The sequence below is a fragment of the Setaria viridis genome, chromosome 5, assembly GCF_005286985.2.
Source record: "Setaria viridis chromosome 5, Setaria_viridis_v4.0, whole genome shotgun sequence".
Taxonomy (NCBI): domain Eukaryota; kingdom Viridiplantae; phylum Streptophyta; class Magnoliopsida; order Poales; family Poaceae; genus Setaria; species Setaria viridis.
In genome coordinates, this window is record NC_048267.2 from 33,091,659 (window position 1) to 33,111,414 (window position 19,756).

General features: G+C 48.3%; 2 protein-coding genes across 2 annotated transcripts; both read right to left on the bottom strand.

Moving 5' to 3' along the window:
- Nucleotides 1-6,538: 6,538 nt before the first annotated feature.
- Nucleotides 6,539-9,244, bottom strand: LOC117858604 (large ribosomal subunit protein eL13y). The gene is made up of 5 exons (XM_034741707.2): nt 9,090-9,244; nt 8,229-8,362; nt 7,549-7,682; nt 7,053-7,211; nt 6,539-6,955 (listed from the first exon to the last, which is right to left on the bottom strand). The coding sequence occupies exons 2-5, from the start codon at nt 8,335-8,337 to the stop codon at nt 6,731-6,733; spliced, it is 627 nt and encodes a 208-aa protein (XP_034597598.1). The 5' UTR covers nt 8,338-8,362; nt 9,090-9,244; the 3' UTR covers nt 6,539-6,730.
- Nucleotides 9,245-13,745: 4,501 nt separating this feature from the next.
- On the bottom strand, nt 13,746-19,118 carry LOC117859215 (uncharacterized). Its single transcript, XM_034742420.2, has 11 exons — nt 18,960-19,118; nt 17,298-17,490; nt 17,125-17,210; nt 16,550-16,634; nt 15,836-15,914; nt 15,592-15,719; nt 15,389-15,475; nt 15,182-15,294; nt 14,697-14,827; nt 14,360-14,488; nt 13,746-14,116 (listed from the first exon to the last, which is right to left on the bottom strand). The coding sequence occupies exons 1-10, from the start codon at nt 19,040-19,042 to the stop codon at nt 14,376-14,378; spliced, it is 1,098 nt and encodes a 365-aa protein (XP_034598311.1). The 5' UTR covers nt 19,043-19,118; the 3' UTR covers nt 13,746-14,116; nt 14,360-14,375.
- Between the last annotated feature and the right edge of the window lie 638 nt (nt 19,119-19,756).

Consider the following 19,756-nt stretch of genomic DNA (forward strand, 5'->3'; position numbering starts at 1 on the left):
ACTCGCCAAGGCCACCGCTCCTCCCTCCCGAACGCGCCACTGCTCCTCAGCTCCTCCCGAACACGATGGTGGCATCCCACTCCGCCCCCCCCCCCCCCCCCCTCTCGGAACTCCTCTACCGTCTCAGACTTCTCTGTAGTGCATAAGCCTCCCTCCACCGCCGCAATCAGGTGGGGCGTCGCGTGGGGCAACATGGATCCCAAGATGCGCAGGTGAGTTTGGGAGGAGGGCAGCGGCTGCTTTTGTGACCTCCAGGTGCTGCACGGATCTAAGTGAAGTCTGCATTGTGTGGGCTGATAGCTGAGGCAAAGGTTGAAGGAAGAGGCAAAGATGACGACGGAGGGGTCAAGGGGAGGAGGCGTCGGACTCCATGGTAAAAAGGAGAAATAGCTTTCCCTTAACTACCAGCGACAACTATTTCGATTCGTTTTGATTTGTACTGGAGACGACATCTAAATCGATACGGAGGGAGTACTAGCTGTAGCTGTTCTTCTTCTTCTCCGGTCACATGCGCGCTTGCCTGGATGAGGTCGCGCCCGCGCTTTGATTTGGATGTGTCACCATATTCCGGCTAGAATTATTCCCTGGAGCGGGAGGCAGCCAAGCTGTGCCTCTCATGTTTACTAACGCAACAACTAACACCTGTGTGTGCAACTCATAAAATATGGCCGGGATAGGATGCCATTTCAGATGCCTACTCGGCTGCTACCCTGCTTCTGTCATCGGCGTGCAGGCATGCCGGCCAGCCACCACCATTGCTTGATGCTGGGTGCTGGCTTTGCTTACCCTCGCCCGGACATAGAAGGGGCTCCTAAAATCGTGACTAGAAGCTCTACTAATCCTAGGTATGGTAGCCTAGGAGTACTGACAAAAAGGCATCCCAAACAAAGCTTCTGAAAAGAAGCTTCCTTTTGGGTCCAAACAACGGCATGGCCTGCACGTACGAACAGCTATACTACTAGTACTCTACAAGCTAGTACATGCTATAATACGACACGGGGGAATGTGAGAATGCTGTGCAAGAAGTACTCCTACGCAGCTACCCTACGCTGCGAGCGCACGCACGCTTGACCAGAAGCTGCTGAACCCGAACAGGGCGGCACGCAAAAGGATGCAGAGACTAGCCCTGAGCCCTGAGCCCTGAGCCCCTGACCTGACCCTGAAAGCGGCCACATGAACAATGATGGGCAGCCGCATTTCTTTATGCTGAGGACGAGAGGAGGAGAGGAGAGGAGATGAGCCGCACCGTACCCGCACGCACCCCCGGCCTTGGTAGTTGTTGCGGTTGCTGGTCTCGCGGCAGAGGCCATCATTCGAGGGGCCAAACCAAGAACCAAGGCTTGTTTTTGGCGCTCGAGGGGAGGCCTCTCCAGCTGCGCGTGTCCCGTCCGTGCATGTACGAGGCCGGAGGCAGCGCCGGCCCCCGGCATCGTGGCAATATACAACTGCTCGCCGTCGTTCACCTGTTCTCCCCCAACTCAACCATGGCCCCTACCCCCTGTCTGATTGTCCCTCGGACGGACCCTCACTAACGACTTAAAACCACTTGCGCCAACGCCCAGCTCGTCCTCGTCCCCCCTGCTAGGACCCCATCGCTCTGGCTAGATTCGAGCTGAAACCTGCATTCTTGTTTATGCAGGGTCAACGCAGCCACAAAACGAATAACTAGCAGCACTGCTCCTCCTGATCTTTGGATCCTTCTTTCCTTGGGCCAACACATTCCTGCCTCGCGCTCGCGGTCGCCGTTCCCACGAGTTCGTCCTGGATACGGCGTGTAAACAATCCGCACCCCCGAAAAAGTCCACTCCGAATTGTCAATTTGCGTTGCGCATGATCTCCGATTCGCTTCGCCCCCGCTAGATTTAATCCCCACTTGCGCGCCTCTGCAGAGTGCCTCAGGTGCATGCATGGAGAGCGGATCGATCGATCAGGGGAACTCAAGGCGTGTTCCTCGCCTTTGCTTTGCTCCGCCTCGGCTGGACAGGAATTCAGCTCTGCCTCCCGTGTGCCGTGTACGCATTCAGACAGGAGATGCGGTTAGCTGCTCCACTAGCTGGGCGTACTTGGTGCCCAGATGCTTCTCCCTCGGTAGATCAATGATGTGTTCGTGCTGCCTTTTCAGCTTCGGGGCACTAAAGAATTTTGATCCAGCCTGGTCTTTTGTAAGAGTATGTTCATATAGTACCGATGGTAGTGTACGTCTCGGAACTGAACTTCGCATGCGTTCTGGAATAGAGTAGGATATCTTGCCGTCGTTCCCTCTTTGCCCTACAGAAACTGACGGGCAATAATGTAGTATAATCTATCCTGGGTTTTGCAGTGTGCAATTTGCAATGTTGACCGGGACAAAATACTAGTAGTACTAAAAATGCCTGCACGTACTGCCATGTGCAATCCTAATTAGATCAGGAAGAGTTATCCTTCCGCTCATCTTCTTCAATTCTCTGTCCATGAAGAATATGATGAATCTGTTCCAACTGAGAAACAGTTTAATTTAGATCGAGTTTCCCTTTGCTTTTACAGTAATAGAGGTTCACAGTTGACTTTAGCCTTAGCCCACACTCTCCTGTCCCGATCGAGGAGGGATCGATTGAGAGCTCACGCTGTGTCCATGTGAACTCTCTGCGAAATACTCCTCAACAACGTTCTCCGAAAAGGCAGCAAAGTGGCTCCTACACTACACTTCTTGAGAATCTTCCATATCCAAATGACGGCAGCACGGTTGGTGCTCAATCTAGTCACTGATGCGGTGATACCTTAAACCTGACTGATCACCCATACCATGGCGGCATGACCTAGTAGTATAGCAACGCCTCTCTATCGTCGCCGGTGAGCTCGACACGCAGACACAGTCGACACGCTGCGCTAACTGTCGTCCCTTGTGATGCCGAGAGGCCGCGCCGTTACCCGCGGCAACGACGACGACGAGCTAGCGTTGCTACATTTCTCCGGTCTCACATTGCTGCTGCGACGAGCTAGCTAGTTAGCTAAGCCACGCCGACAGTTACCTGAGATCCATCCGTACTCGGTACTCGGCTGCCGACCATCACGTCCACATCCATCCATATCGCCGTATTCTTACCTTGCAAGGCCAGTAAAAAGACCGCGATCGAGCGGTTAACCGCGACAATCGAGCCCTGGATTCAGAGCGATGTGACCGGCGGAGGAGCATGTGGAGATGGAATGGTGGTGCCGTGTGGTGGGTGGCCAGCGCGCGGACTAGCTTGGAGCCACGACGGCGACCGGCCGGCGGGAGTCGGGAGGCCGAAGGCACGCGCGCGGTTCTCCTGCGCAAGCGCGACGACGGCGACCGGAGATGGGCGCGAGAGGGGGCGTGGCGGTTCCTTTGCGGTCACTACCTACTCGTAGGGAAACCACCGATCGGCCGCGTAGCCTTTTTCCTTTTGATGATTCTGGTGCGTCGTGTCGTCGCCGTCGGTGGGGAAGACTCCTCTCTCTCAGCCGACCTCGGTTTTCTGACTTGTGATGTTCACCGAACTGAGGACCGGAAAGATCATTGCTGGTCTTTGATGAGTTGGATGTGAGGACCGAAAGTGGCATTTTGGTCGTCTTTTGCAAGTGTAGCACCAGATCAGTAGTGGTGGGCATATACTGCAGCGTGGTCTTTAATTTGAAAGAACAAGCAACCTTGCACTACAGTTCCTTTCTTTAGCGTGGTCTTCAAGTATGTGGTAGCAAAGATCATGGGTCGTTAGTGCTGAGCACACACCCTAGCTAGCTACCTAGTTCATCGATGGGCCATTGCATGGCCAAAATATCCCGACACGAATGCAGAGTAGCGCGTTGAAAGTTGAAGCCCTGACCTACGTCCTGAGGGTGAAACACACTCAAGCATTCAAACATGGAGTTGTATGGTTGCAAGCAAGACATGGGCGACAAACTTGCTCCCATGACGCGGGCTTAATTTGCTGATCACTTGGCCAGCAGTAAATGTTTCGTTTCACTATCGTTATATCCCTCCTGGTCCTGGGCCTCGCCCGTCTGCATCCGGGCCGGAAACCGCGCGTCGTGAAGCCGACCTGACGACGACGTACGACGGCAGGCAGGCATGACCCGCCGCGCGCGCTGCGCGCATGGCGGGGAGCCAGGAAGCTAGCACGGCGACCGCGCGGGAGCCTCCTCGTGGCGTGCGGCCAGGAGAACACGGTTAGTTCTCCTCGCCCTGGGCCTGGGGAGACGTAGCGCGTTCGCTCGCTTCAGTTCAGACTTCAGACCCACACAGACGTGGAGCAGCGGTTCACGCACGCTTTCGCGCGTTACTCTTCCGCGCCAAGCGAAGGCCGCCCACCCCGTCCCGTCCTCTGCTATAAGCCGCGCCCCGGGCCGCCGCGTGCGGGGCGCCAGGTCGTGTGTGCCGACAGGCAGCCGACCTGATCTGCTCCGGCTCGGCGAGGCCGCTTGCGTTTGACGTGGGAGAACGCGGTGGGAGCGGGGTAGATCGGACTTGCTTGGTGATGGGCGATAACGAGCAGGGGTCGGACGACTATTGGGGTGTCTGCCGCCACTCTACTGACGGCGAGGGAGGGCGTTTGTGTTGTGGTCTGTGTTTGCAAGCGTACGTGGTGTGATTGGAGTAACTGAGAGAGTTACTGGCGGCGAAGCAAGGCAATCCGCGTCTACGAATACGATGCGTGTGGACAGTGGATCATAGGCATCCTGCACGTAAACGATATGTCGTCGATTAAGAAGGTCCGAAAAACTCGAGTGAAGTTTAGTGCGCGACCGCTAATCCGCTATGTGGGCAATGTTGTTGGCCCGCAGGAGATCTGTTTTTTGGGCTGTGACTTTGTAAACCTGGCTGGAGGCATCGCCGGCCTAGTTAGTCTTGCATGAGGAAAATGGGGGTCCACCAATGTAAAAAAGTAAAAATACAGGGAGGTAATATACTATGTATGGAGTTTCAAGTTTGACTAGTCATTGGTCCTTGCTGCGTTGGAGAGAGATCAGAGATGCGTGGCGAACATCTACGCATAAAAAATTAGGCCTACAGGTGCCACACAATCTGTCGCGTCGAGTTAGCACACCGATTGACACGCGCGAGTGCAGTCTGCAGCAGTTCCATTACAGGTAAAACGAGTCAGCATTTTAATCATTTCATGGATGGACTACATGTTTCAGTGTCTCAACCACAGAAATCAGAGCGTTAACGGAATGTACTCACTAGTATTGTATCCCACATCGCAAATGGGAAAAAAAAACAAGTTGCAGAAGTGATAGTTATTATAGCATGAAGTCGCCTTTTAAGTTGATTCTGTAGAAGAATAGAAAGATGGTGCATTGAGAGTACCTTGAAGGGTTTTATTTATGACAGCTAGAGGATTACAGAAGCTGAGAGTACCTTGAGAGAAACACGCCGAGCTAATACTCTCCTTAAAGCAGATAAAATTTCAGCAGTAATTGGCACCACCATTTCTTTCATTCCAATAGTTTGTGTTGCCTTCTCCAGTGGTTCACTTCCAAAGCTATCCGTATGAAGTCAAGGTCTCCCAAAATGGTTTACATGAGTCCATTATAGGTAGAGATACTTAATTGCCAAAAATGCGGAGTTATGTTCAGAAACATGTCTGTAGTAGGATACATAGTGGTGAATGTGTTCTTGTAGACCACCCATTTGATAAGAGATAGTATGCTACCAACATAGCAGTACTAGAGTTTGTTTCAGGGGAAACAGATATTAGTATCATCGCCTAGGAAATTTAGCAGTACTAGAGTTTGTTTCAATAAAATCCGCTGAATGCAGGGCAAATTGAAGAGTTACAATTAACATGCAGCAGGATCATACACATGAATTCCTTATATTTGTCCAGGTACCATAGTTTATTTAATGAGATTTCAGACTGGTGACCTTGCTGAAACATATGCCAATTCCCCTGGTCAATGGTCATGTGTCTATGCTCATGTGAGCTGTCTGCACACTTATTTTTCTTAATGCTCATTAGATCAAACTTCGTTCAACTTTTAAGGATGAGATCATAAGAAGCATGTGCCCATATCCACATTTATTTATTGTACAATGGCCCAATACCTTTACCGGTACATGTGCCCAATACTATCTCACTTATCTACATTTTTTTACTGAGAAAAAGCATAGATCAATATCAAATGGACTATGGAAAACAGTGACTAGACAATGCTTAAGGTTAGAGTGCCACATATGAGCAATAATCCCTTATGCCCGTCGCCCAAAAATATTATAGAAATTCATATAACATATAAATTGAAATATCACATACATAACAAATTCTAATTTAAAATAAGAAACTTGCCTTTTTCCAGATATTAACTTTCCTTCCATATAAAGCAGCAGAGAGAACTCCAAGAACAGCACCTGCGTACTCCTCCAGCACCCAGTAGAGCACCAGCAGAAGGTACATAGGGCTTCAGAAGCCACAGCAGGAGCCTTGCCGAAAATCCCCTCAGTTGGCACAAACTAGCAGTCTCGTCAGAAGGAATTACATTTTCACGAACACAAATGCAAAAAAAAAAACAATTCAAACCAAATGGGCATCATGAGGCGTAAGGCTCCGAATTACCGTACGAGGACATATATAATAGAGAAATCGAGTAACAGGTATCAAACAGTACGAGGACACCAAACCGTTCAGCTGGTCTCTATTTTCGCACTAAAACAAAACTTAGAAAAAGCCCTTGGCATTAGCACCCACTACAAGACTGGAATGTAACAAACAAGGTACTATATCCGGTCACTTCACTTCTTCTCTTCCTTCTCCGCCTCAGCAGCCTTCTTCTGGCGGGCACCAAGGTGCTTCTTGTTCATCCGCTCAAGGCGGAGCTTGCCATAGGCTGCAAACGTCTTCATCTCATCGGTAACCTTTACAACCTCAACTGAGCGCTTCTCACCACGAGTAATAGGCATGTAGTCACCCTGGACCTGGGTGGCAGTGGCAAGCTCCTCCGGAGTTGAGTCACCAGCCTGCAATGAAGGTAGGTGACGAAGGATTAGAGGCTGAAAGAAACTGGGACAATGTTTTGAAGAGATGACACATTCAGGAAAAGAAAAATGGCCATACCTTGACCTTGCGAGCACGCCTTGGGAAGATAACCAGCTTGGCCTTGTACGTCTTAAGCCTCTGGACATTAGCCTGCAGTCCCTCGAGTGATTTGTTCTTGCGACGGTGATCCACAGAAATGCCAATGGTCGGAGCAAGTTTCTTCGGAATGCCCGCAGCCTGAAATAAACAGATAGACAAGATGAAGGCTGTAGCGTAATACATGGATGAAAAGAGTGGCTCAACATGGATGACAAGGATAACAGATGAAAAACTTACACCTATCACGCAACAAATTTCAATCACCATTACAAATGGAAAATGAAGCAAAAAAATACAAGCTACTGGCTTAAAACTTTGCAAACATAGTAGGCTTGCCATGATGCAAATGAAAACATATCAGACTCAACAGAGCAGCAAGCACAAACACCAGCAGTATACACAAACTAGGATATTGAGAAAGCAACATGACTCAAGATTAACACAGGGGGAGGACAACAATGGAGCAATATATCACCTTCAGCTCCTCAAGGGTAAAGCCTCTCCCAGCCCTTGACTTCATGTTGTACTTGAGAGTCTGGCATTGCACAATGGGGCGAAGAGGGCCAGCAGTTGGGCGTGGGAATATCTTCACAGCCTTCTTTTGGCGAGCTGCATACAGAACATAGCAGGATCAAATTAGAAAGTCAGCAAGTATGAGAAACACTAAGGAAAAATGATGCATAACATAATTGATGGAGCGAATCTTCATGACAATATTAATATCAAGTAAAGCAAGGAATTTCTATTTTTGATGCATTAATAGCAGAAGATTAATACAGCAACAACACAAGTAACTCATATTACAGCTCAAATGTGTATTATTTACATGCAGATCAGACTCTATTAACATCTTGTGGCGTCCAATTTGTAGAATGGATAGCTATACAATCAGGATTTCAAGTGCATCAAGAAGGACACCAAATAATAGGCTTGAACACTTTGACCCTCCCTCAATTTGTACAGCGATGCATTATCAATGACAACGAGACTACTGCAGAGTGCAGGCCAAGTTATTAGGAGACCACAGCTTCTGATTTGCAACTAAATCCTAGTTGATCACCCATTAGTTGTACATAACAGTTCAAAGTTGTCGCTGCAGCAAACATGGGACATTGTATCCAAGCATGAAGTTAGGGGAGAAGACGATGAGCTCACCGATGCGGCGCCTCTGCTTGCGGGCGGGCTGGTTGAACCATGTCTTGACATAGTTCTGCCAGTGCTTCTTGAAGTGCCCGTTGGGGATAACGTTGTTGTGCTTCACCATTTCGCCCCCTTCCTCTGCTGCTTACCTGCACACCAACGCAACAACCACGCCATCAGCAAAGCCGGACACCAAACGGGAACAGAAACCAACGAGGCACCATAGCTCCATCCTCATTAGCATCGCAGCAGAATCTCAAGCGAATCACAACACCACGCACGCATCCCACAACCTACAGGTAACGAGTCAAACAAGAATACGGAGCCACCGCGCAGCAAGATCCGCCCGCGCATGGGCTGGCTGAGGGAAAGTGGGCCTAAATCGTTTGGCCCAACAATATGGCTCCCTCCGGCTGCTCTCCCTTACCCACGCCTGCTAAGACCAAACTGCCCACCAACTTGATGGAAATCACACCCGAAATTGCCACCCAAGATCGCCTCGTACATGAAGGTTGGAGGCTTGCCGGCGGTTGTTCCACGGCTAGAGCTGGCACGCCGCCCGCCATCCACACCTCAGCCGCGGCCGCGCGGGCTTGGGTTGACAGGGGAGGAGCTGCAGGAGCGTGCAGCATGGGATGCTGATTCAATGCGGCGCGGCGAGAAGGGGCAGCAGGCAGCAGCAGCACGCCAGCATCGGCGGAGGCGGCCAGCAGCATCGCTTGGCTAGAGGCGGAGGCAAGTCAGCAGCAGCGAACGGCCAGTTCAAGACTCGCGAGGATGGACTGCGGCGGCGTGGGGAAAGATGAGGAATGGATAACGAAGAGGGAAAGAAACGAAGCTGAGGGGGAAAAGGAGGCGGCGAGCGAGTGACCGTACCTGTAGAGGAGGCGCGGCGGCGACGGCGACGGCGACGGCGGAAGGAGAGGAGGCGGACGAGTGTGAAGTGGAGGAAGGTGTTTGGGGGCTAGGGTTGGGTGCTTATATTGGCGGGGGGCGCCGCGAGACCTAAATTGGACGGCCGAGATCTCGCCGCGTTCCTGTCACAGAAATTGTGGGCTGGCTGAGGGAGAGTGGGCCTAAATCGTTTGGCCCAATAATAACTCGACGCGACGCTGGCTCACGGGGCTGCCCCCCTCAAAAAAAAAAAAAACATCAGGATGGGCGGTTGGAGGAGGGGTGGTTGCTGGCCTGCTGCAGCCTGCCGCTGGGCGCTCGCCGCCTCTTCGAACTCGCGCTGGCCCGCTGCGGCGAGGAAGGACGGCGAGCTGAGACGGGTGGCGGCGGCGGCGCAGATGCGATGCGCGCGCGACCTGGACGAGCGGCGTCGGCGCGGATGCGGCGCGCGCGCTGCCTGATCGAGTGGCGGGGCCGGAGCAAAGCTCCCCGCGCGGTGCGGCTTGGCCGATGGGTGGAAGCGGCGGTGTCAGGAGGAACGAGAAGGTAAAAACTAAACGGCGCTAGAAGGCCAGAGGTTCGATGAGAAATTTTGTATCAAATGCTGTTTGCAACATGAAAAATAATATGTAAAAATCATTTAATTCTATGATAAAAAATTCTCGTCACAACATGAAAACCACATTTCATGCGACATTCACTGTGAAACATACAGAAATAATAATTGCAATATATGTTGGAGCGTTCGATTTTTTTTAATTTTGAACGTATGTTATATAGCATTATCGAAAACTAAAAAGGAAAAGATCGAGGGACCGGACAAGGGAGGAAACGTAAAGCATGGAAAGAGAAAAAATTGTATATGGTACGTTAAGGTAGTGTTTGGTTCTGGGGTCGAAATGGGTTGGGTTAGAGCCGACCCACTTCAACCCATGTTTGGTTGAGAGGGTGGGGGTTAGATCCAACCCAGTAGAGGAATATTCCTCGTAGATCCGGGTTCATCCGATTCCTCAAAAAACAAGGAATCACCCCGACCCACTTGAACGGCGTCCACGTCCGTTTCTTCTCGCGCTCGTCCGGCCGCGTACCCTGACGGCGCCCTCCGCCCGCCCGTCGCCGGTGCCGTCCTCCGTCGCCGCCCTCCGCCGCCGCCCTCCACTCGCGCCGCCCGCCCTCCGCCGCCGCCCTCCACTCGCGCCGCCCTCCGCCCGCCCGACGCCGGCGCCGCCCTCCGCCCGCCTGATGCCGACGTGACGGGGAGGTGCGCCGGGCGAGCTCAAGCCCCGTCGCGGCCGAGCGAGCTCGGTGGGGGAGGAGGACCTCCGGTGGCGGGGATGAGGCGGCGCAGGGGGGCGGACCGCCGGCGCGAGCTCCCCTCGGTGGGGAAGGACTTGCGGGGAAGAAGATGGAAGGTTGGGAAAAAAAGAGAGAGAGGGGGGTTGACAGGTGGGCCCCACGATTGACAGGTGGGCCCCACGATTGACAGGTGGGGTCCACAACTAACGGTGTTAAACAGATATCCATCCCAACCTACTCAACCAGCTCAACCAAACAAAAAATTGGGTCCAACCCATCCCTCCAATCAAACAAGAGATGGGTTGGTTCCAACCCAGAAAAGTGGGTCAGCTCCAACCCAACCCACATGGTTCCAAAACCAAACAGACCCTAAGAGATCGTGAAAGTGTCAATAAATAAGGAGGAAGGCACGTCCCAAGGCCGCATTTGTTCTTTACAAAATAATTGTTTATTACAAATCAAGAATGGATTAGTTGGTTAAGTTCCTAGAACCTATTTATGCATGCCGCTCATATACCCGTGGTGATTCTTATATTTCAAGATGTGCTAACCACTCAGAGTTGTTCATAGATAGGGTATGTGTAAACATTCATACCTACGAGGTATATTCATAGGCATGTTTGTTTGAAAAAAATCCTTATATATTTTTTCATAGAGCTTGATCCAGACTTAGACCTGAGCAAAAGAATTCCAGCCTGACCCCAACGGGCCAAGCTCGACCTAACACTCATTTAGGGCCAGCGTGCGGCCCTTATTTTGACGGCTCGAAAAAAATGAGGCTCGCGATGCCCATTAAAAAGTCCAAAAACCAAAGTGAAGTTTAGGATGGGAAAGTACGAGGACTCCTATCTGACTTGTGTAAACTAGATAAGAGTTATGGCTTAAGGCCCACCAGCCACTCCCGCCTTCTTCCCCTGCTTCTTCCCCGATGCACCGTCACCTCCGTCCCCTCGTTCTCCGTCTTGGCCGGCGGCTAGGTCGCAGCCGCGCCGCTCCGATATTTAATTATTTGCCATCCTTAGAATGGGCACTCCTTTAGATGCCAGTTTTAGAATGTCACCTACATATTTGCCACCGGAGAGAAGTTTTACCAACACATTTGCCATTTTCTCCGACGCGGTATGCCAAATGACCCCTCCACGCTGGAACCGCCACGTGAAATGACTTCCATGCCCCTAGCCTTATCCTTCTGCTTCCCACGCGCCGCGTCCCGACCCGACTCGGCATGCGTCGATCACCGGAGCGTGACGGCAACGAGGCAGATGAGCACGACGGTGGCAGAGCAGCACAGGTCCACGAATGCCTCGCGGCGCGCCTTGCTCTCCTTCCTCCCCTTCTTCCGCATCACGAACTCGTGGCACCGCCTCTTGGCCTCCTCTGGCTCCCCCTCCCCTCCCTTCCTGGGCGCCTCCATTGCGGCGGCGAGCAGCCGCAGCGCGCCCTCGCCGCCGACCGACGGCCACCACCCGGAATGGCGAGCCGAGGAACCATGGCTGGAGGTGGAAGAAGAGGGTGGGTCCCACCGATCAGAGATAGAGAGGGAGGAAGAGAGGAAAAGCACCGACGCTTGGAGAAGAAATGCAGGGGTATAATGGTCATTTGCCATGCTCAATCCACCCAAGCGCGCGGATGTGGCTCGACACATCAGCAAAAATGGCAAATCTATTGGTAAAATTTCTCTCCGGTGGCAAATATGTATGTGCCATTCTAAAATTAGCATCTGAAGGAGTGTCCAATCTAAGGATGGCAAATAATTAAATATCCCCCTACCACCTACCGCCAGCCATCGACCCCGTCCTTCCTAATCCGGCCTTTTTTCTGCCCCCCTGCCGCCAGCCCCGCCCACCGGAGGTCCTGCCCTGAGCACCGCCTCGCCTTCCGCCACCGGCTGAACCACCACCACCGCCAGGCCTCCGCGCCGCCCCCGCCCTCTTCTTCTATGACCGCCGGCCATTAGAGCCCCCATCCCAACAACCTCGAATTCTAACCCCGCTGCCGCCTCCCTACCACCCCGGCCGGTGATGACCTCACCGCTGGCTGCTCCCCACCTCCTACCCCTCCGGCGAGCGCTCGCGAGCGGCGGCGGTAGAAGCAGTCCCACCCAGAGTGAATGGCAGTGAGAGGAGGAGGAAGAAATCATACGACTCTCGAAACACCGGAAGCCACGTAGCTTCCGGGCTTCCTGAAGCTGGATAGGTTTCCCGAGAGAGTACAGACAGCTACGGGCTATGTTTGGCCCGCAAGAGATCTTTTTTTGAGCTGTGACTTTGTAGTAGTCTTGCATGAGCTGAGTCTGGACTGGGATCTGGCCCATCCACAAGGCCAAAATGGGGGTTCTCTAGTCTAAAATAGAGGGATGTAATATAAAGTTCAAGTTTGCTGCTCTTTTTCTTGAGAGGCAACAAGTTTTCCATTCAGAGCAACTCTAAGAGTTCCTCAAAAACTTCTTCCCTAAAATGAGGTACTGGGGGCTATAAAATATATCAACTCACAGCAGATCGTTAAAAATCACCCTCCAATAATTTAAAATAGACCATGTCATCGTATTGGACCCATTAGGATCTGCCATCACGGAGATCAACTGCATGAGCGTCAACGACAAGCCCGGCTGCGGCGGCGCCGGCGCCGGGGGCATGCAGAAGCAGGCGGCCTACAAGGAGAAGAAGGAGGTGTTCGTGCAGCAGGACCAAGGGTCGTACAGCGGCTACCATGGTGGCAGCGCCGTGCAGAAGCAATCATCCTACAAGGAGGAGGCATATACGACGTGCGAGGGTGCCGCAGCCGGCGTGAAGAACCACGGCTACAAGCAGGAGAAGTATGGCGAGGCCGATGGTGGGTACAGTTCCCACTGCGGCGCCGCCGCCGCCGGCGTGAAGAAGCAAGGCTACAAGCAGGAGGCTTGCAGGGAAAACGACAGGGGCCATGGTGGTGCTCGCTACGGCGGTGCTGCCGTCGCCGTGCAGACATACGCCTACGACCAGCAGGCGGCGTACGGCAGCATGGCTACCAGAAGGACGCGTCCGGCGAGACCGCGAAGAAAGAGAAAGACAGCTACGAGTGTGCGGGGCAGAATTGGGGGAGAAATATGGACACTAAAATATACACGGTAGCAGGCTAATTTTTAGCGTCATGAAAAAATTAGGGAAAGTTTAAGAGAACCATTGAAGTTCTTTTTTTCCATTTTCCTTCTAAAAAAGATATTAGAAGTAAGATTAACAATCTTTTAAAATTATTTTGGAGAGATGCGTGTCCTACCGCTAAAACGGGAGAGCTACGCCTCAATCTGTCCCGTAGAGTTTGCACACGGATTGACACGCGCGAGTGCAGTCTGCAGCAGTACCATTACAGGTAAAACGAGTCAGCATGTTAATCATTTCATGGATGGACTAAATGTTAAAGTGTCTCCAAAAAAGAAAGGCACACCTCGGTCACAGCTAAAATCTGCATCTCCAAGAGAGAAACATAATTTCGCACTACAAACACTCACCCAGGGAGACAGGGTACTGTGAAAATTGCAATACCTGCAAGAGGAATATGGATACGCATCTACAAGGGGGTTACAGGATGCAGTTGGGCAACATGAATGGAACGTCACGAGGACAGGGACATTAGCAGGTCAAAGTCATCCATGCTTTCTCTGGTTCAAACCTCCGGACAAAGAATTGAAACCATGAATCTGAGGTGTGCAACCGCAGTCTTTCACCATGTTGTAACTGTGGTACAAGAATAAGAAAAAGGGGGTTAATCCTGTTGGTCGAGTGACTATATAAACTTGTTAGAACATGCAAAGACTGTTGACCTGTTCACAACATTCAAAGACCTTTTCTAGAGATTCTTTCCACAATAGATACATCTGATCAAATATCAATGTGCACCGCAACCTCAACCTTAACGGATAAGTAGTTTCAAATTCACGCTCAACTAAACACACAGATTAAGTTTTCAATGCATCTCACCAAGGTCATATATCCTTCAACTTGGAAGCTCTGAAATTGGCAACTGATTGTGGAACACCCCATTCGACAGTTCATGTGCCTCTAAAGGACTTTTCTTTGAGCGCTCCAATGAGGTTGCTTCAAAAATACCTAAAAAGGATACCATTGGTCATTGTACTGAAAGAACCATTACAAGGTTATGATTTTGTTTTGGTGGGGTGGCTACGACTTAGTCACTTACAGATATGAAATATTCAGGACATGAAAGAAAAAAGGTTTTATAACTAGCATAGCAGTACAGCTGAGAGTAATTTTAGAATTCTTTCATGGATACAGCGAATGAGGTCTCAAAACTCACCAAATCCCAAAATGACAGAGCAGACCAGAAACCCGAAAAGGGAGAAATCCATTTTGTACAATATCTCCAAAACAATAATGCAGCCTGTTGAAACCATTAAGTGCCTTGGAGATGAGAAGACCAGATGCAACCTGTCAGGTAGGAATAACAACCAAGTAAACACGTTACAAACATGGAGTGAGGGTCTAACCGTGAAGCAAAAGGGCCAATTAACTAAAGGATGGCAATTCATGTCTTATGATTAGCACAAAGGTTGATAAAAGATACTTCAAGAAGCATCCAAGAAAAGAAAAGTAATTGCTTCTATTGTTACACTTGAAGATATTTGAGGAATAAATAACTTCAAATCTATAATCTACTGAAGATCTGGCTCAGACCGATGACAACAAAACAATAATGGTTCGCTTGACAAACTGACCTACAACACCATAAGAAAATTTTAAAGTTAACTCAAAATACACTTTCCGTTCGAGAAAATATCTTACTTTTCCTCAGCAACATTGTCAACATAGAATATGAGCACCATCCCAAACACAACAGTACTCAAGTATGCCCAACTTGGTAGTTGTAGTTTAACTATGCTGTCAGATGCTGAGCCCTGCAATCAAGAAAATAACAATCAATATGAATCAAAGTAATGAGATGCAAATCTTCTCAACCACAAAAATCAAGCGTAAACGGTATGTACTCACTAGGATTGTATCCCACATCGCAAATGGAAAAAGAAAACAAGTTGCAGAAGCAATAGTTATAGCATGAAGTCTCCTTTTAAGTTGATTCTGTAGAAGCATAGAACGATGGTGATTGTCAATTCTGTGAAGAAAACAATGGTGCATTGATAGTACCTTGAAGGGTTTCATTTATGACAGCTAGAATATTACAGAAGGCTGAGTACCTTGAGAGAAACACGCCGAGCTAATACTCTCCTTAAAGCAGATAAAATGCCAGCAGTAATTGGCACCACCATTTCTTTCATTCCAATAGTTTGTGTTGCCTTCTCCAGTGGTTCACTTCCAAAGCTATCTGTATGAAGTCAAGGTCTCCCAAAATGGTTCACATGAATCCATCATAGGTAGAGATACTTAAACTGCCAAAAAATGCAGAGTTATGTTCAGAAACATATGTCTGTAGTAGGATACATAGTGGTGAATGTGTTCTTGTAGACCACCCATTTGATAAGAGATAGTATGCTACCAACATAGCAGCAAGCCCACCAATCTACAAATCCAGGGGAAACAGATATTAGTATCATTGCCTAGGAAATTTAGCAGTTTCTACTTCAAAGTACAGAGTTTGTTTCGATAAAGTCCGCTGAATGCAGAGCAAATTGAAGAGTTGACAATTAACATGCAGCAGGATCATAAACAAGAATTCCTTATATTTGTCCAGGTATCATAGTTTAGTTAATGAGATTTCAGACTGCTGACCTTGCTGAAAAATATGCCGATTCCCCTGGTCAATGGTCATGTCTGTGATCATGTGCGATGTATGCACACTTATTTTTCTTAATGCCCATTAGATCAACCACAATTCTAAACTATGTTAAACTTTTAGGAATGGGATCATAAGAAGCATGTGCCCATATCCACATTTATTGTACAATGGCCCAATACCTTTACCAGTGCATGTGCCCAATACTATCTCACCTATCTACATCTTTTACTGAGAAAAAGCACAGATCGATATCAAATGGACTATGAAAAACAGTGATTAGACAATGTTTAAGATTAGAGTGACACATGTGAGCAATAATTCCTTATGCCTGTTGCCCAAAAAATTATAGAAAAACATATAACATAGAAATTGAAATATCACATATATAACAAATTCCATTTTTAAAATAAGCAACTTGCCTTTTTCCAGATATTAACTTTCCTTCCATATAATGCAGCAGAGAGGACTCCAAGAACAGCACCTGCATACTCCGCCAGCAGAGCACTAGACTCAATAGACAGAGGACAGAGTAAAATGCAGTTTAGACAGAAGTGCTGGCAAGTGCTTTTTTACTAACACAATTAGGATGCTCAAAGCAGAGAAAAATATGCAAGTGATCTGTAGGTAACGATGATATGAATGTTGTTTTGCAATTAATGTTCAGAAACAGATTGCACGCCCATAGGAGAGTAAGCACAAGCCACCCTCTAAATGCAGTCGTGCAAATTTTATGTCAGCATCTCCAGTCACAATGGCAATCATTCATTAGATCAATGTCTAGGGATGCCAGAGAAATTGTGCAGCCATATAGATATCCATAAAGTGCAATTCGTTTTGAGATGAGCCATTAGCTCGCAGCAAGGTTTAAACTTTGTATGTATAACTTAGGATGAGGTTTGGACTAGTAATCTAGTATTCCTTGGCATACTTGCAACACGCCACGGATCACACAAGTATGTGAAAATTCATGTTGCTGAAAGAACAGTATACTTACACTAATGGGCCACAAGCAAGAAGTCCTTTACCCCATAATACAAAGTATAATGCCAGGATTCCTCCATTGACAACTGTAGGAACAACCTGAAATAATATGCGTAGGAATGAATAGAAGAAAATGGCCATCTAATAGCGGGTGAAATATCTCAAGAAATGAAAGTATAATTTAACCTGTGAGTTGGGCAAAGGCCGGCCCTTCCAAGGCTTCTGTAAGACCAAGAATATGACTGAAGTGGGTACAAGACAACTGAAGATAAAGCCAACTATTGAATCCCCACTGTTGGATAGGTAGCTATATAAGGAGTAAACAGACCAAATTCTCATGAAGTTTCCCAAGATATGAATTACTTGCAATGGCGTTGACCTACAAAAAGAAAACAACGACAGTTTTGTCAACAGAAAAGTAGGCACTGGTTGGTTTCACATATGTTTCGTAAGGCAAGCTTAAATATTTTTTAATGTGAATGTGATAGCAAGGGAAATTGAGCTTTGATACATCTGAGAAGAAAAAGAAATACAAGTCAAGAGCGCATCTTGCTATAGCTCACCTCTCTTATATTGCTCTCATATCAAAAGAACTAAAAGAAATAAAACTATATCGACATGGATTAATAACAACATAATAAGTCCGCATCTAGGAGGTCAATGCTCCATATAGGACATGGATAACCACAAGGTGCTTGAAACTGATAGCAATAATCAGAACTTCAGAAACATTGTGATGACCAGCTAATATGTTGGACGGTTAAGAGTAAATGCTAAATTGCAAGTACCATATTGCCAGAAAGTCAATAATAGATTGAGCAGCTAACTTAACATAACATTTATATTATTAGCTGAGACTATAACCTATAGCATGTTCACTGACAATCTTAGTGTCAGTGATCTGCGCTCTCATACAGAGTGGGATATAATTCCTCTTAAGCTAGATCCTGATAACTACACAGTGCATTCTGAGTCCTTATAACCGATTAATTTATTAAGGTGTGGAGTATTGCTATTATATCCTTTTATGAATCAATTTACTTTCCTCACTAAATGATACATTAACATTTTCTCTACATCTGGATATACTATCTAAATATCTACATTGAAGTACATATTAGTTAGATAAAGCACCATCGGCACTGCTAGCGCCTGGACATCCGATGGGAATTTTCCCATCGGACGCTCCATTGCAACATTGAAACAAAACATTTGCAACATCGAAAACTTATAGTTGCAACATTGAAAAATATGCGAAAAAATGACTACATCATTCGACTCCGGGATAGAAAATTCTTGCCGCAACATGAACACTATGTTTCATGCAACATTCACTGTGAAACATGCGGAAACAATAGTTGCAACATCGATTGAAACATACAGCGAGGCGTCCAATTTTTTTAAGATTCTGGACGTCAGAGTCTTAGCATTACCGAAGCACCATTGGAACTAGAAATAGCAGGGCAGTAGTGCCGAAACTAGAACTTAAAAGTAAAACGGATAATCCTATTCCTTTTGGAGCAAAGTAGCACATCCCAGACATCTTGAGAGACCGAAGGAATCAAACAGAACTGAGCTGTCAAAAGTATGAGAAATAGCAAGCTGGAACTTAAACAGCCATCGCCAGGTTGCCACTGATTTTGCGCTCTATAATCAAATTTACACCGGGACTAAAAACCGCTGAGCAACGCAGCGTTATGAGAGTTACCACACGAATTAAGCTTCAAAAGGGAACGGAAAAAAACGATGCATAACGCTGATCCAACTACGAGATCTCGCGCCGTCCCACGTCCGTGTCAGGGGGGAGTGGTTAGAGGAATGGGGTAGGTATGAGGGGGGGACCCTCACCTCGCCGTCGGGGTCGAGCGAGAGCTGGAGGCGCCCCCGCCGCCGTCCGCCGAGGCGGAGGCGGAGGGCTTCGGCGACATCATCTCGCCGGAGTCGCTTCCCTAGGTGCTGGTGCTTGGTCCGACTCGCCGGTTCAGGTCGGTCTGCTGATGGTCTCGAGATGTGAAGTTCGCTTTGGGGTCACGGCGACGGCACGTGAGAGACCACGCGTTCACTGCGCCGCACGTGATGGGACACAGATTCCGCTTTCCAGATGGGATAGCGCCATTACGGTGTGCCGTGTGCGAGACTCGGCTGCTTGCTTTCAAAATTGTTCCCTCGCCGGTCGCCATTACGACTATGCATGAAAACGGTCGAAAACAAAATCCTAACGTAGAAAACGAAAGCGGGATGGTTAGAATTTTTTCACATTTATAAAAATCAACTACTACAAAAATGGTGTAGAATGATATTAAAATTAGTTGAATATGACAATTTTTATATTTTGCTAAAAACAGGAACAGTCGAAAACGAAATCATAATGTAGAAAACAAAAACGGTCGGTTTGGGATCCATCCCGACTGTTTTCATCCCTAACTACGACAAATCAATATCCTAGCATCGGGAAGAGGTAGTATTCGTTTCGTAAAAGCGGCACAAAATAAACTAGAAGTTAAATGAAACTATTTTTTTCTTAACTGGTTTTGACTTCAGCAGCGAAGTCATTTTAAAATAAACTTTTCCAAACGATCTCTAACATGCAAAATAAATAATTTACAAAAATACAAATTCAAATGTATCCTAAATCACATAAGGCT

Coding starts and splice junctions, on each gene's coding strand:
- LOC117858604 (XM_034741707.2), bottom strand. CDS start 8,337: ATGGTGAAGCACAACAACGTTATCCCCAACGGGCACTTCAAGAAGCAC. Junction 7,212..7,548: donor TTACCCTTGAGGAGCTGAAG/GTGATATATTGC, acceptor TGTTTATTTCAG/GCTGCGGGCATTCCGAAGAA. Junction 6,956..7,052: donor GGCGTGCTCGCAAGGTCAAG/GTATGGCCATTT, acceptor CCTTCATTGCAG/GCTGGTGACTCAACTCCGGA.
- LOC117859215 (XM_034742420.2), bottom strand. CDS start 19,042: ATGATGTCGCCGAAGCCCTCCGCCTCCGCCTCGGCGGACGGCGGCGGG. Junction 16,635..17,124: donor CTTGCTTGTGGCCCATTAGT/GTAAGTATACTG, acceptor TATTGAGTCTAG/TGCTCTGCTGGCGGAGTATG. Junction 15,720..15,835: donor AAGAACACATTCACCACTAT/GTATCCTACTAC, acceptor GACTTCATACAG/ATAGCTTTGGAAGTGAACCA.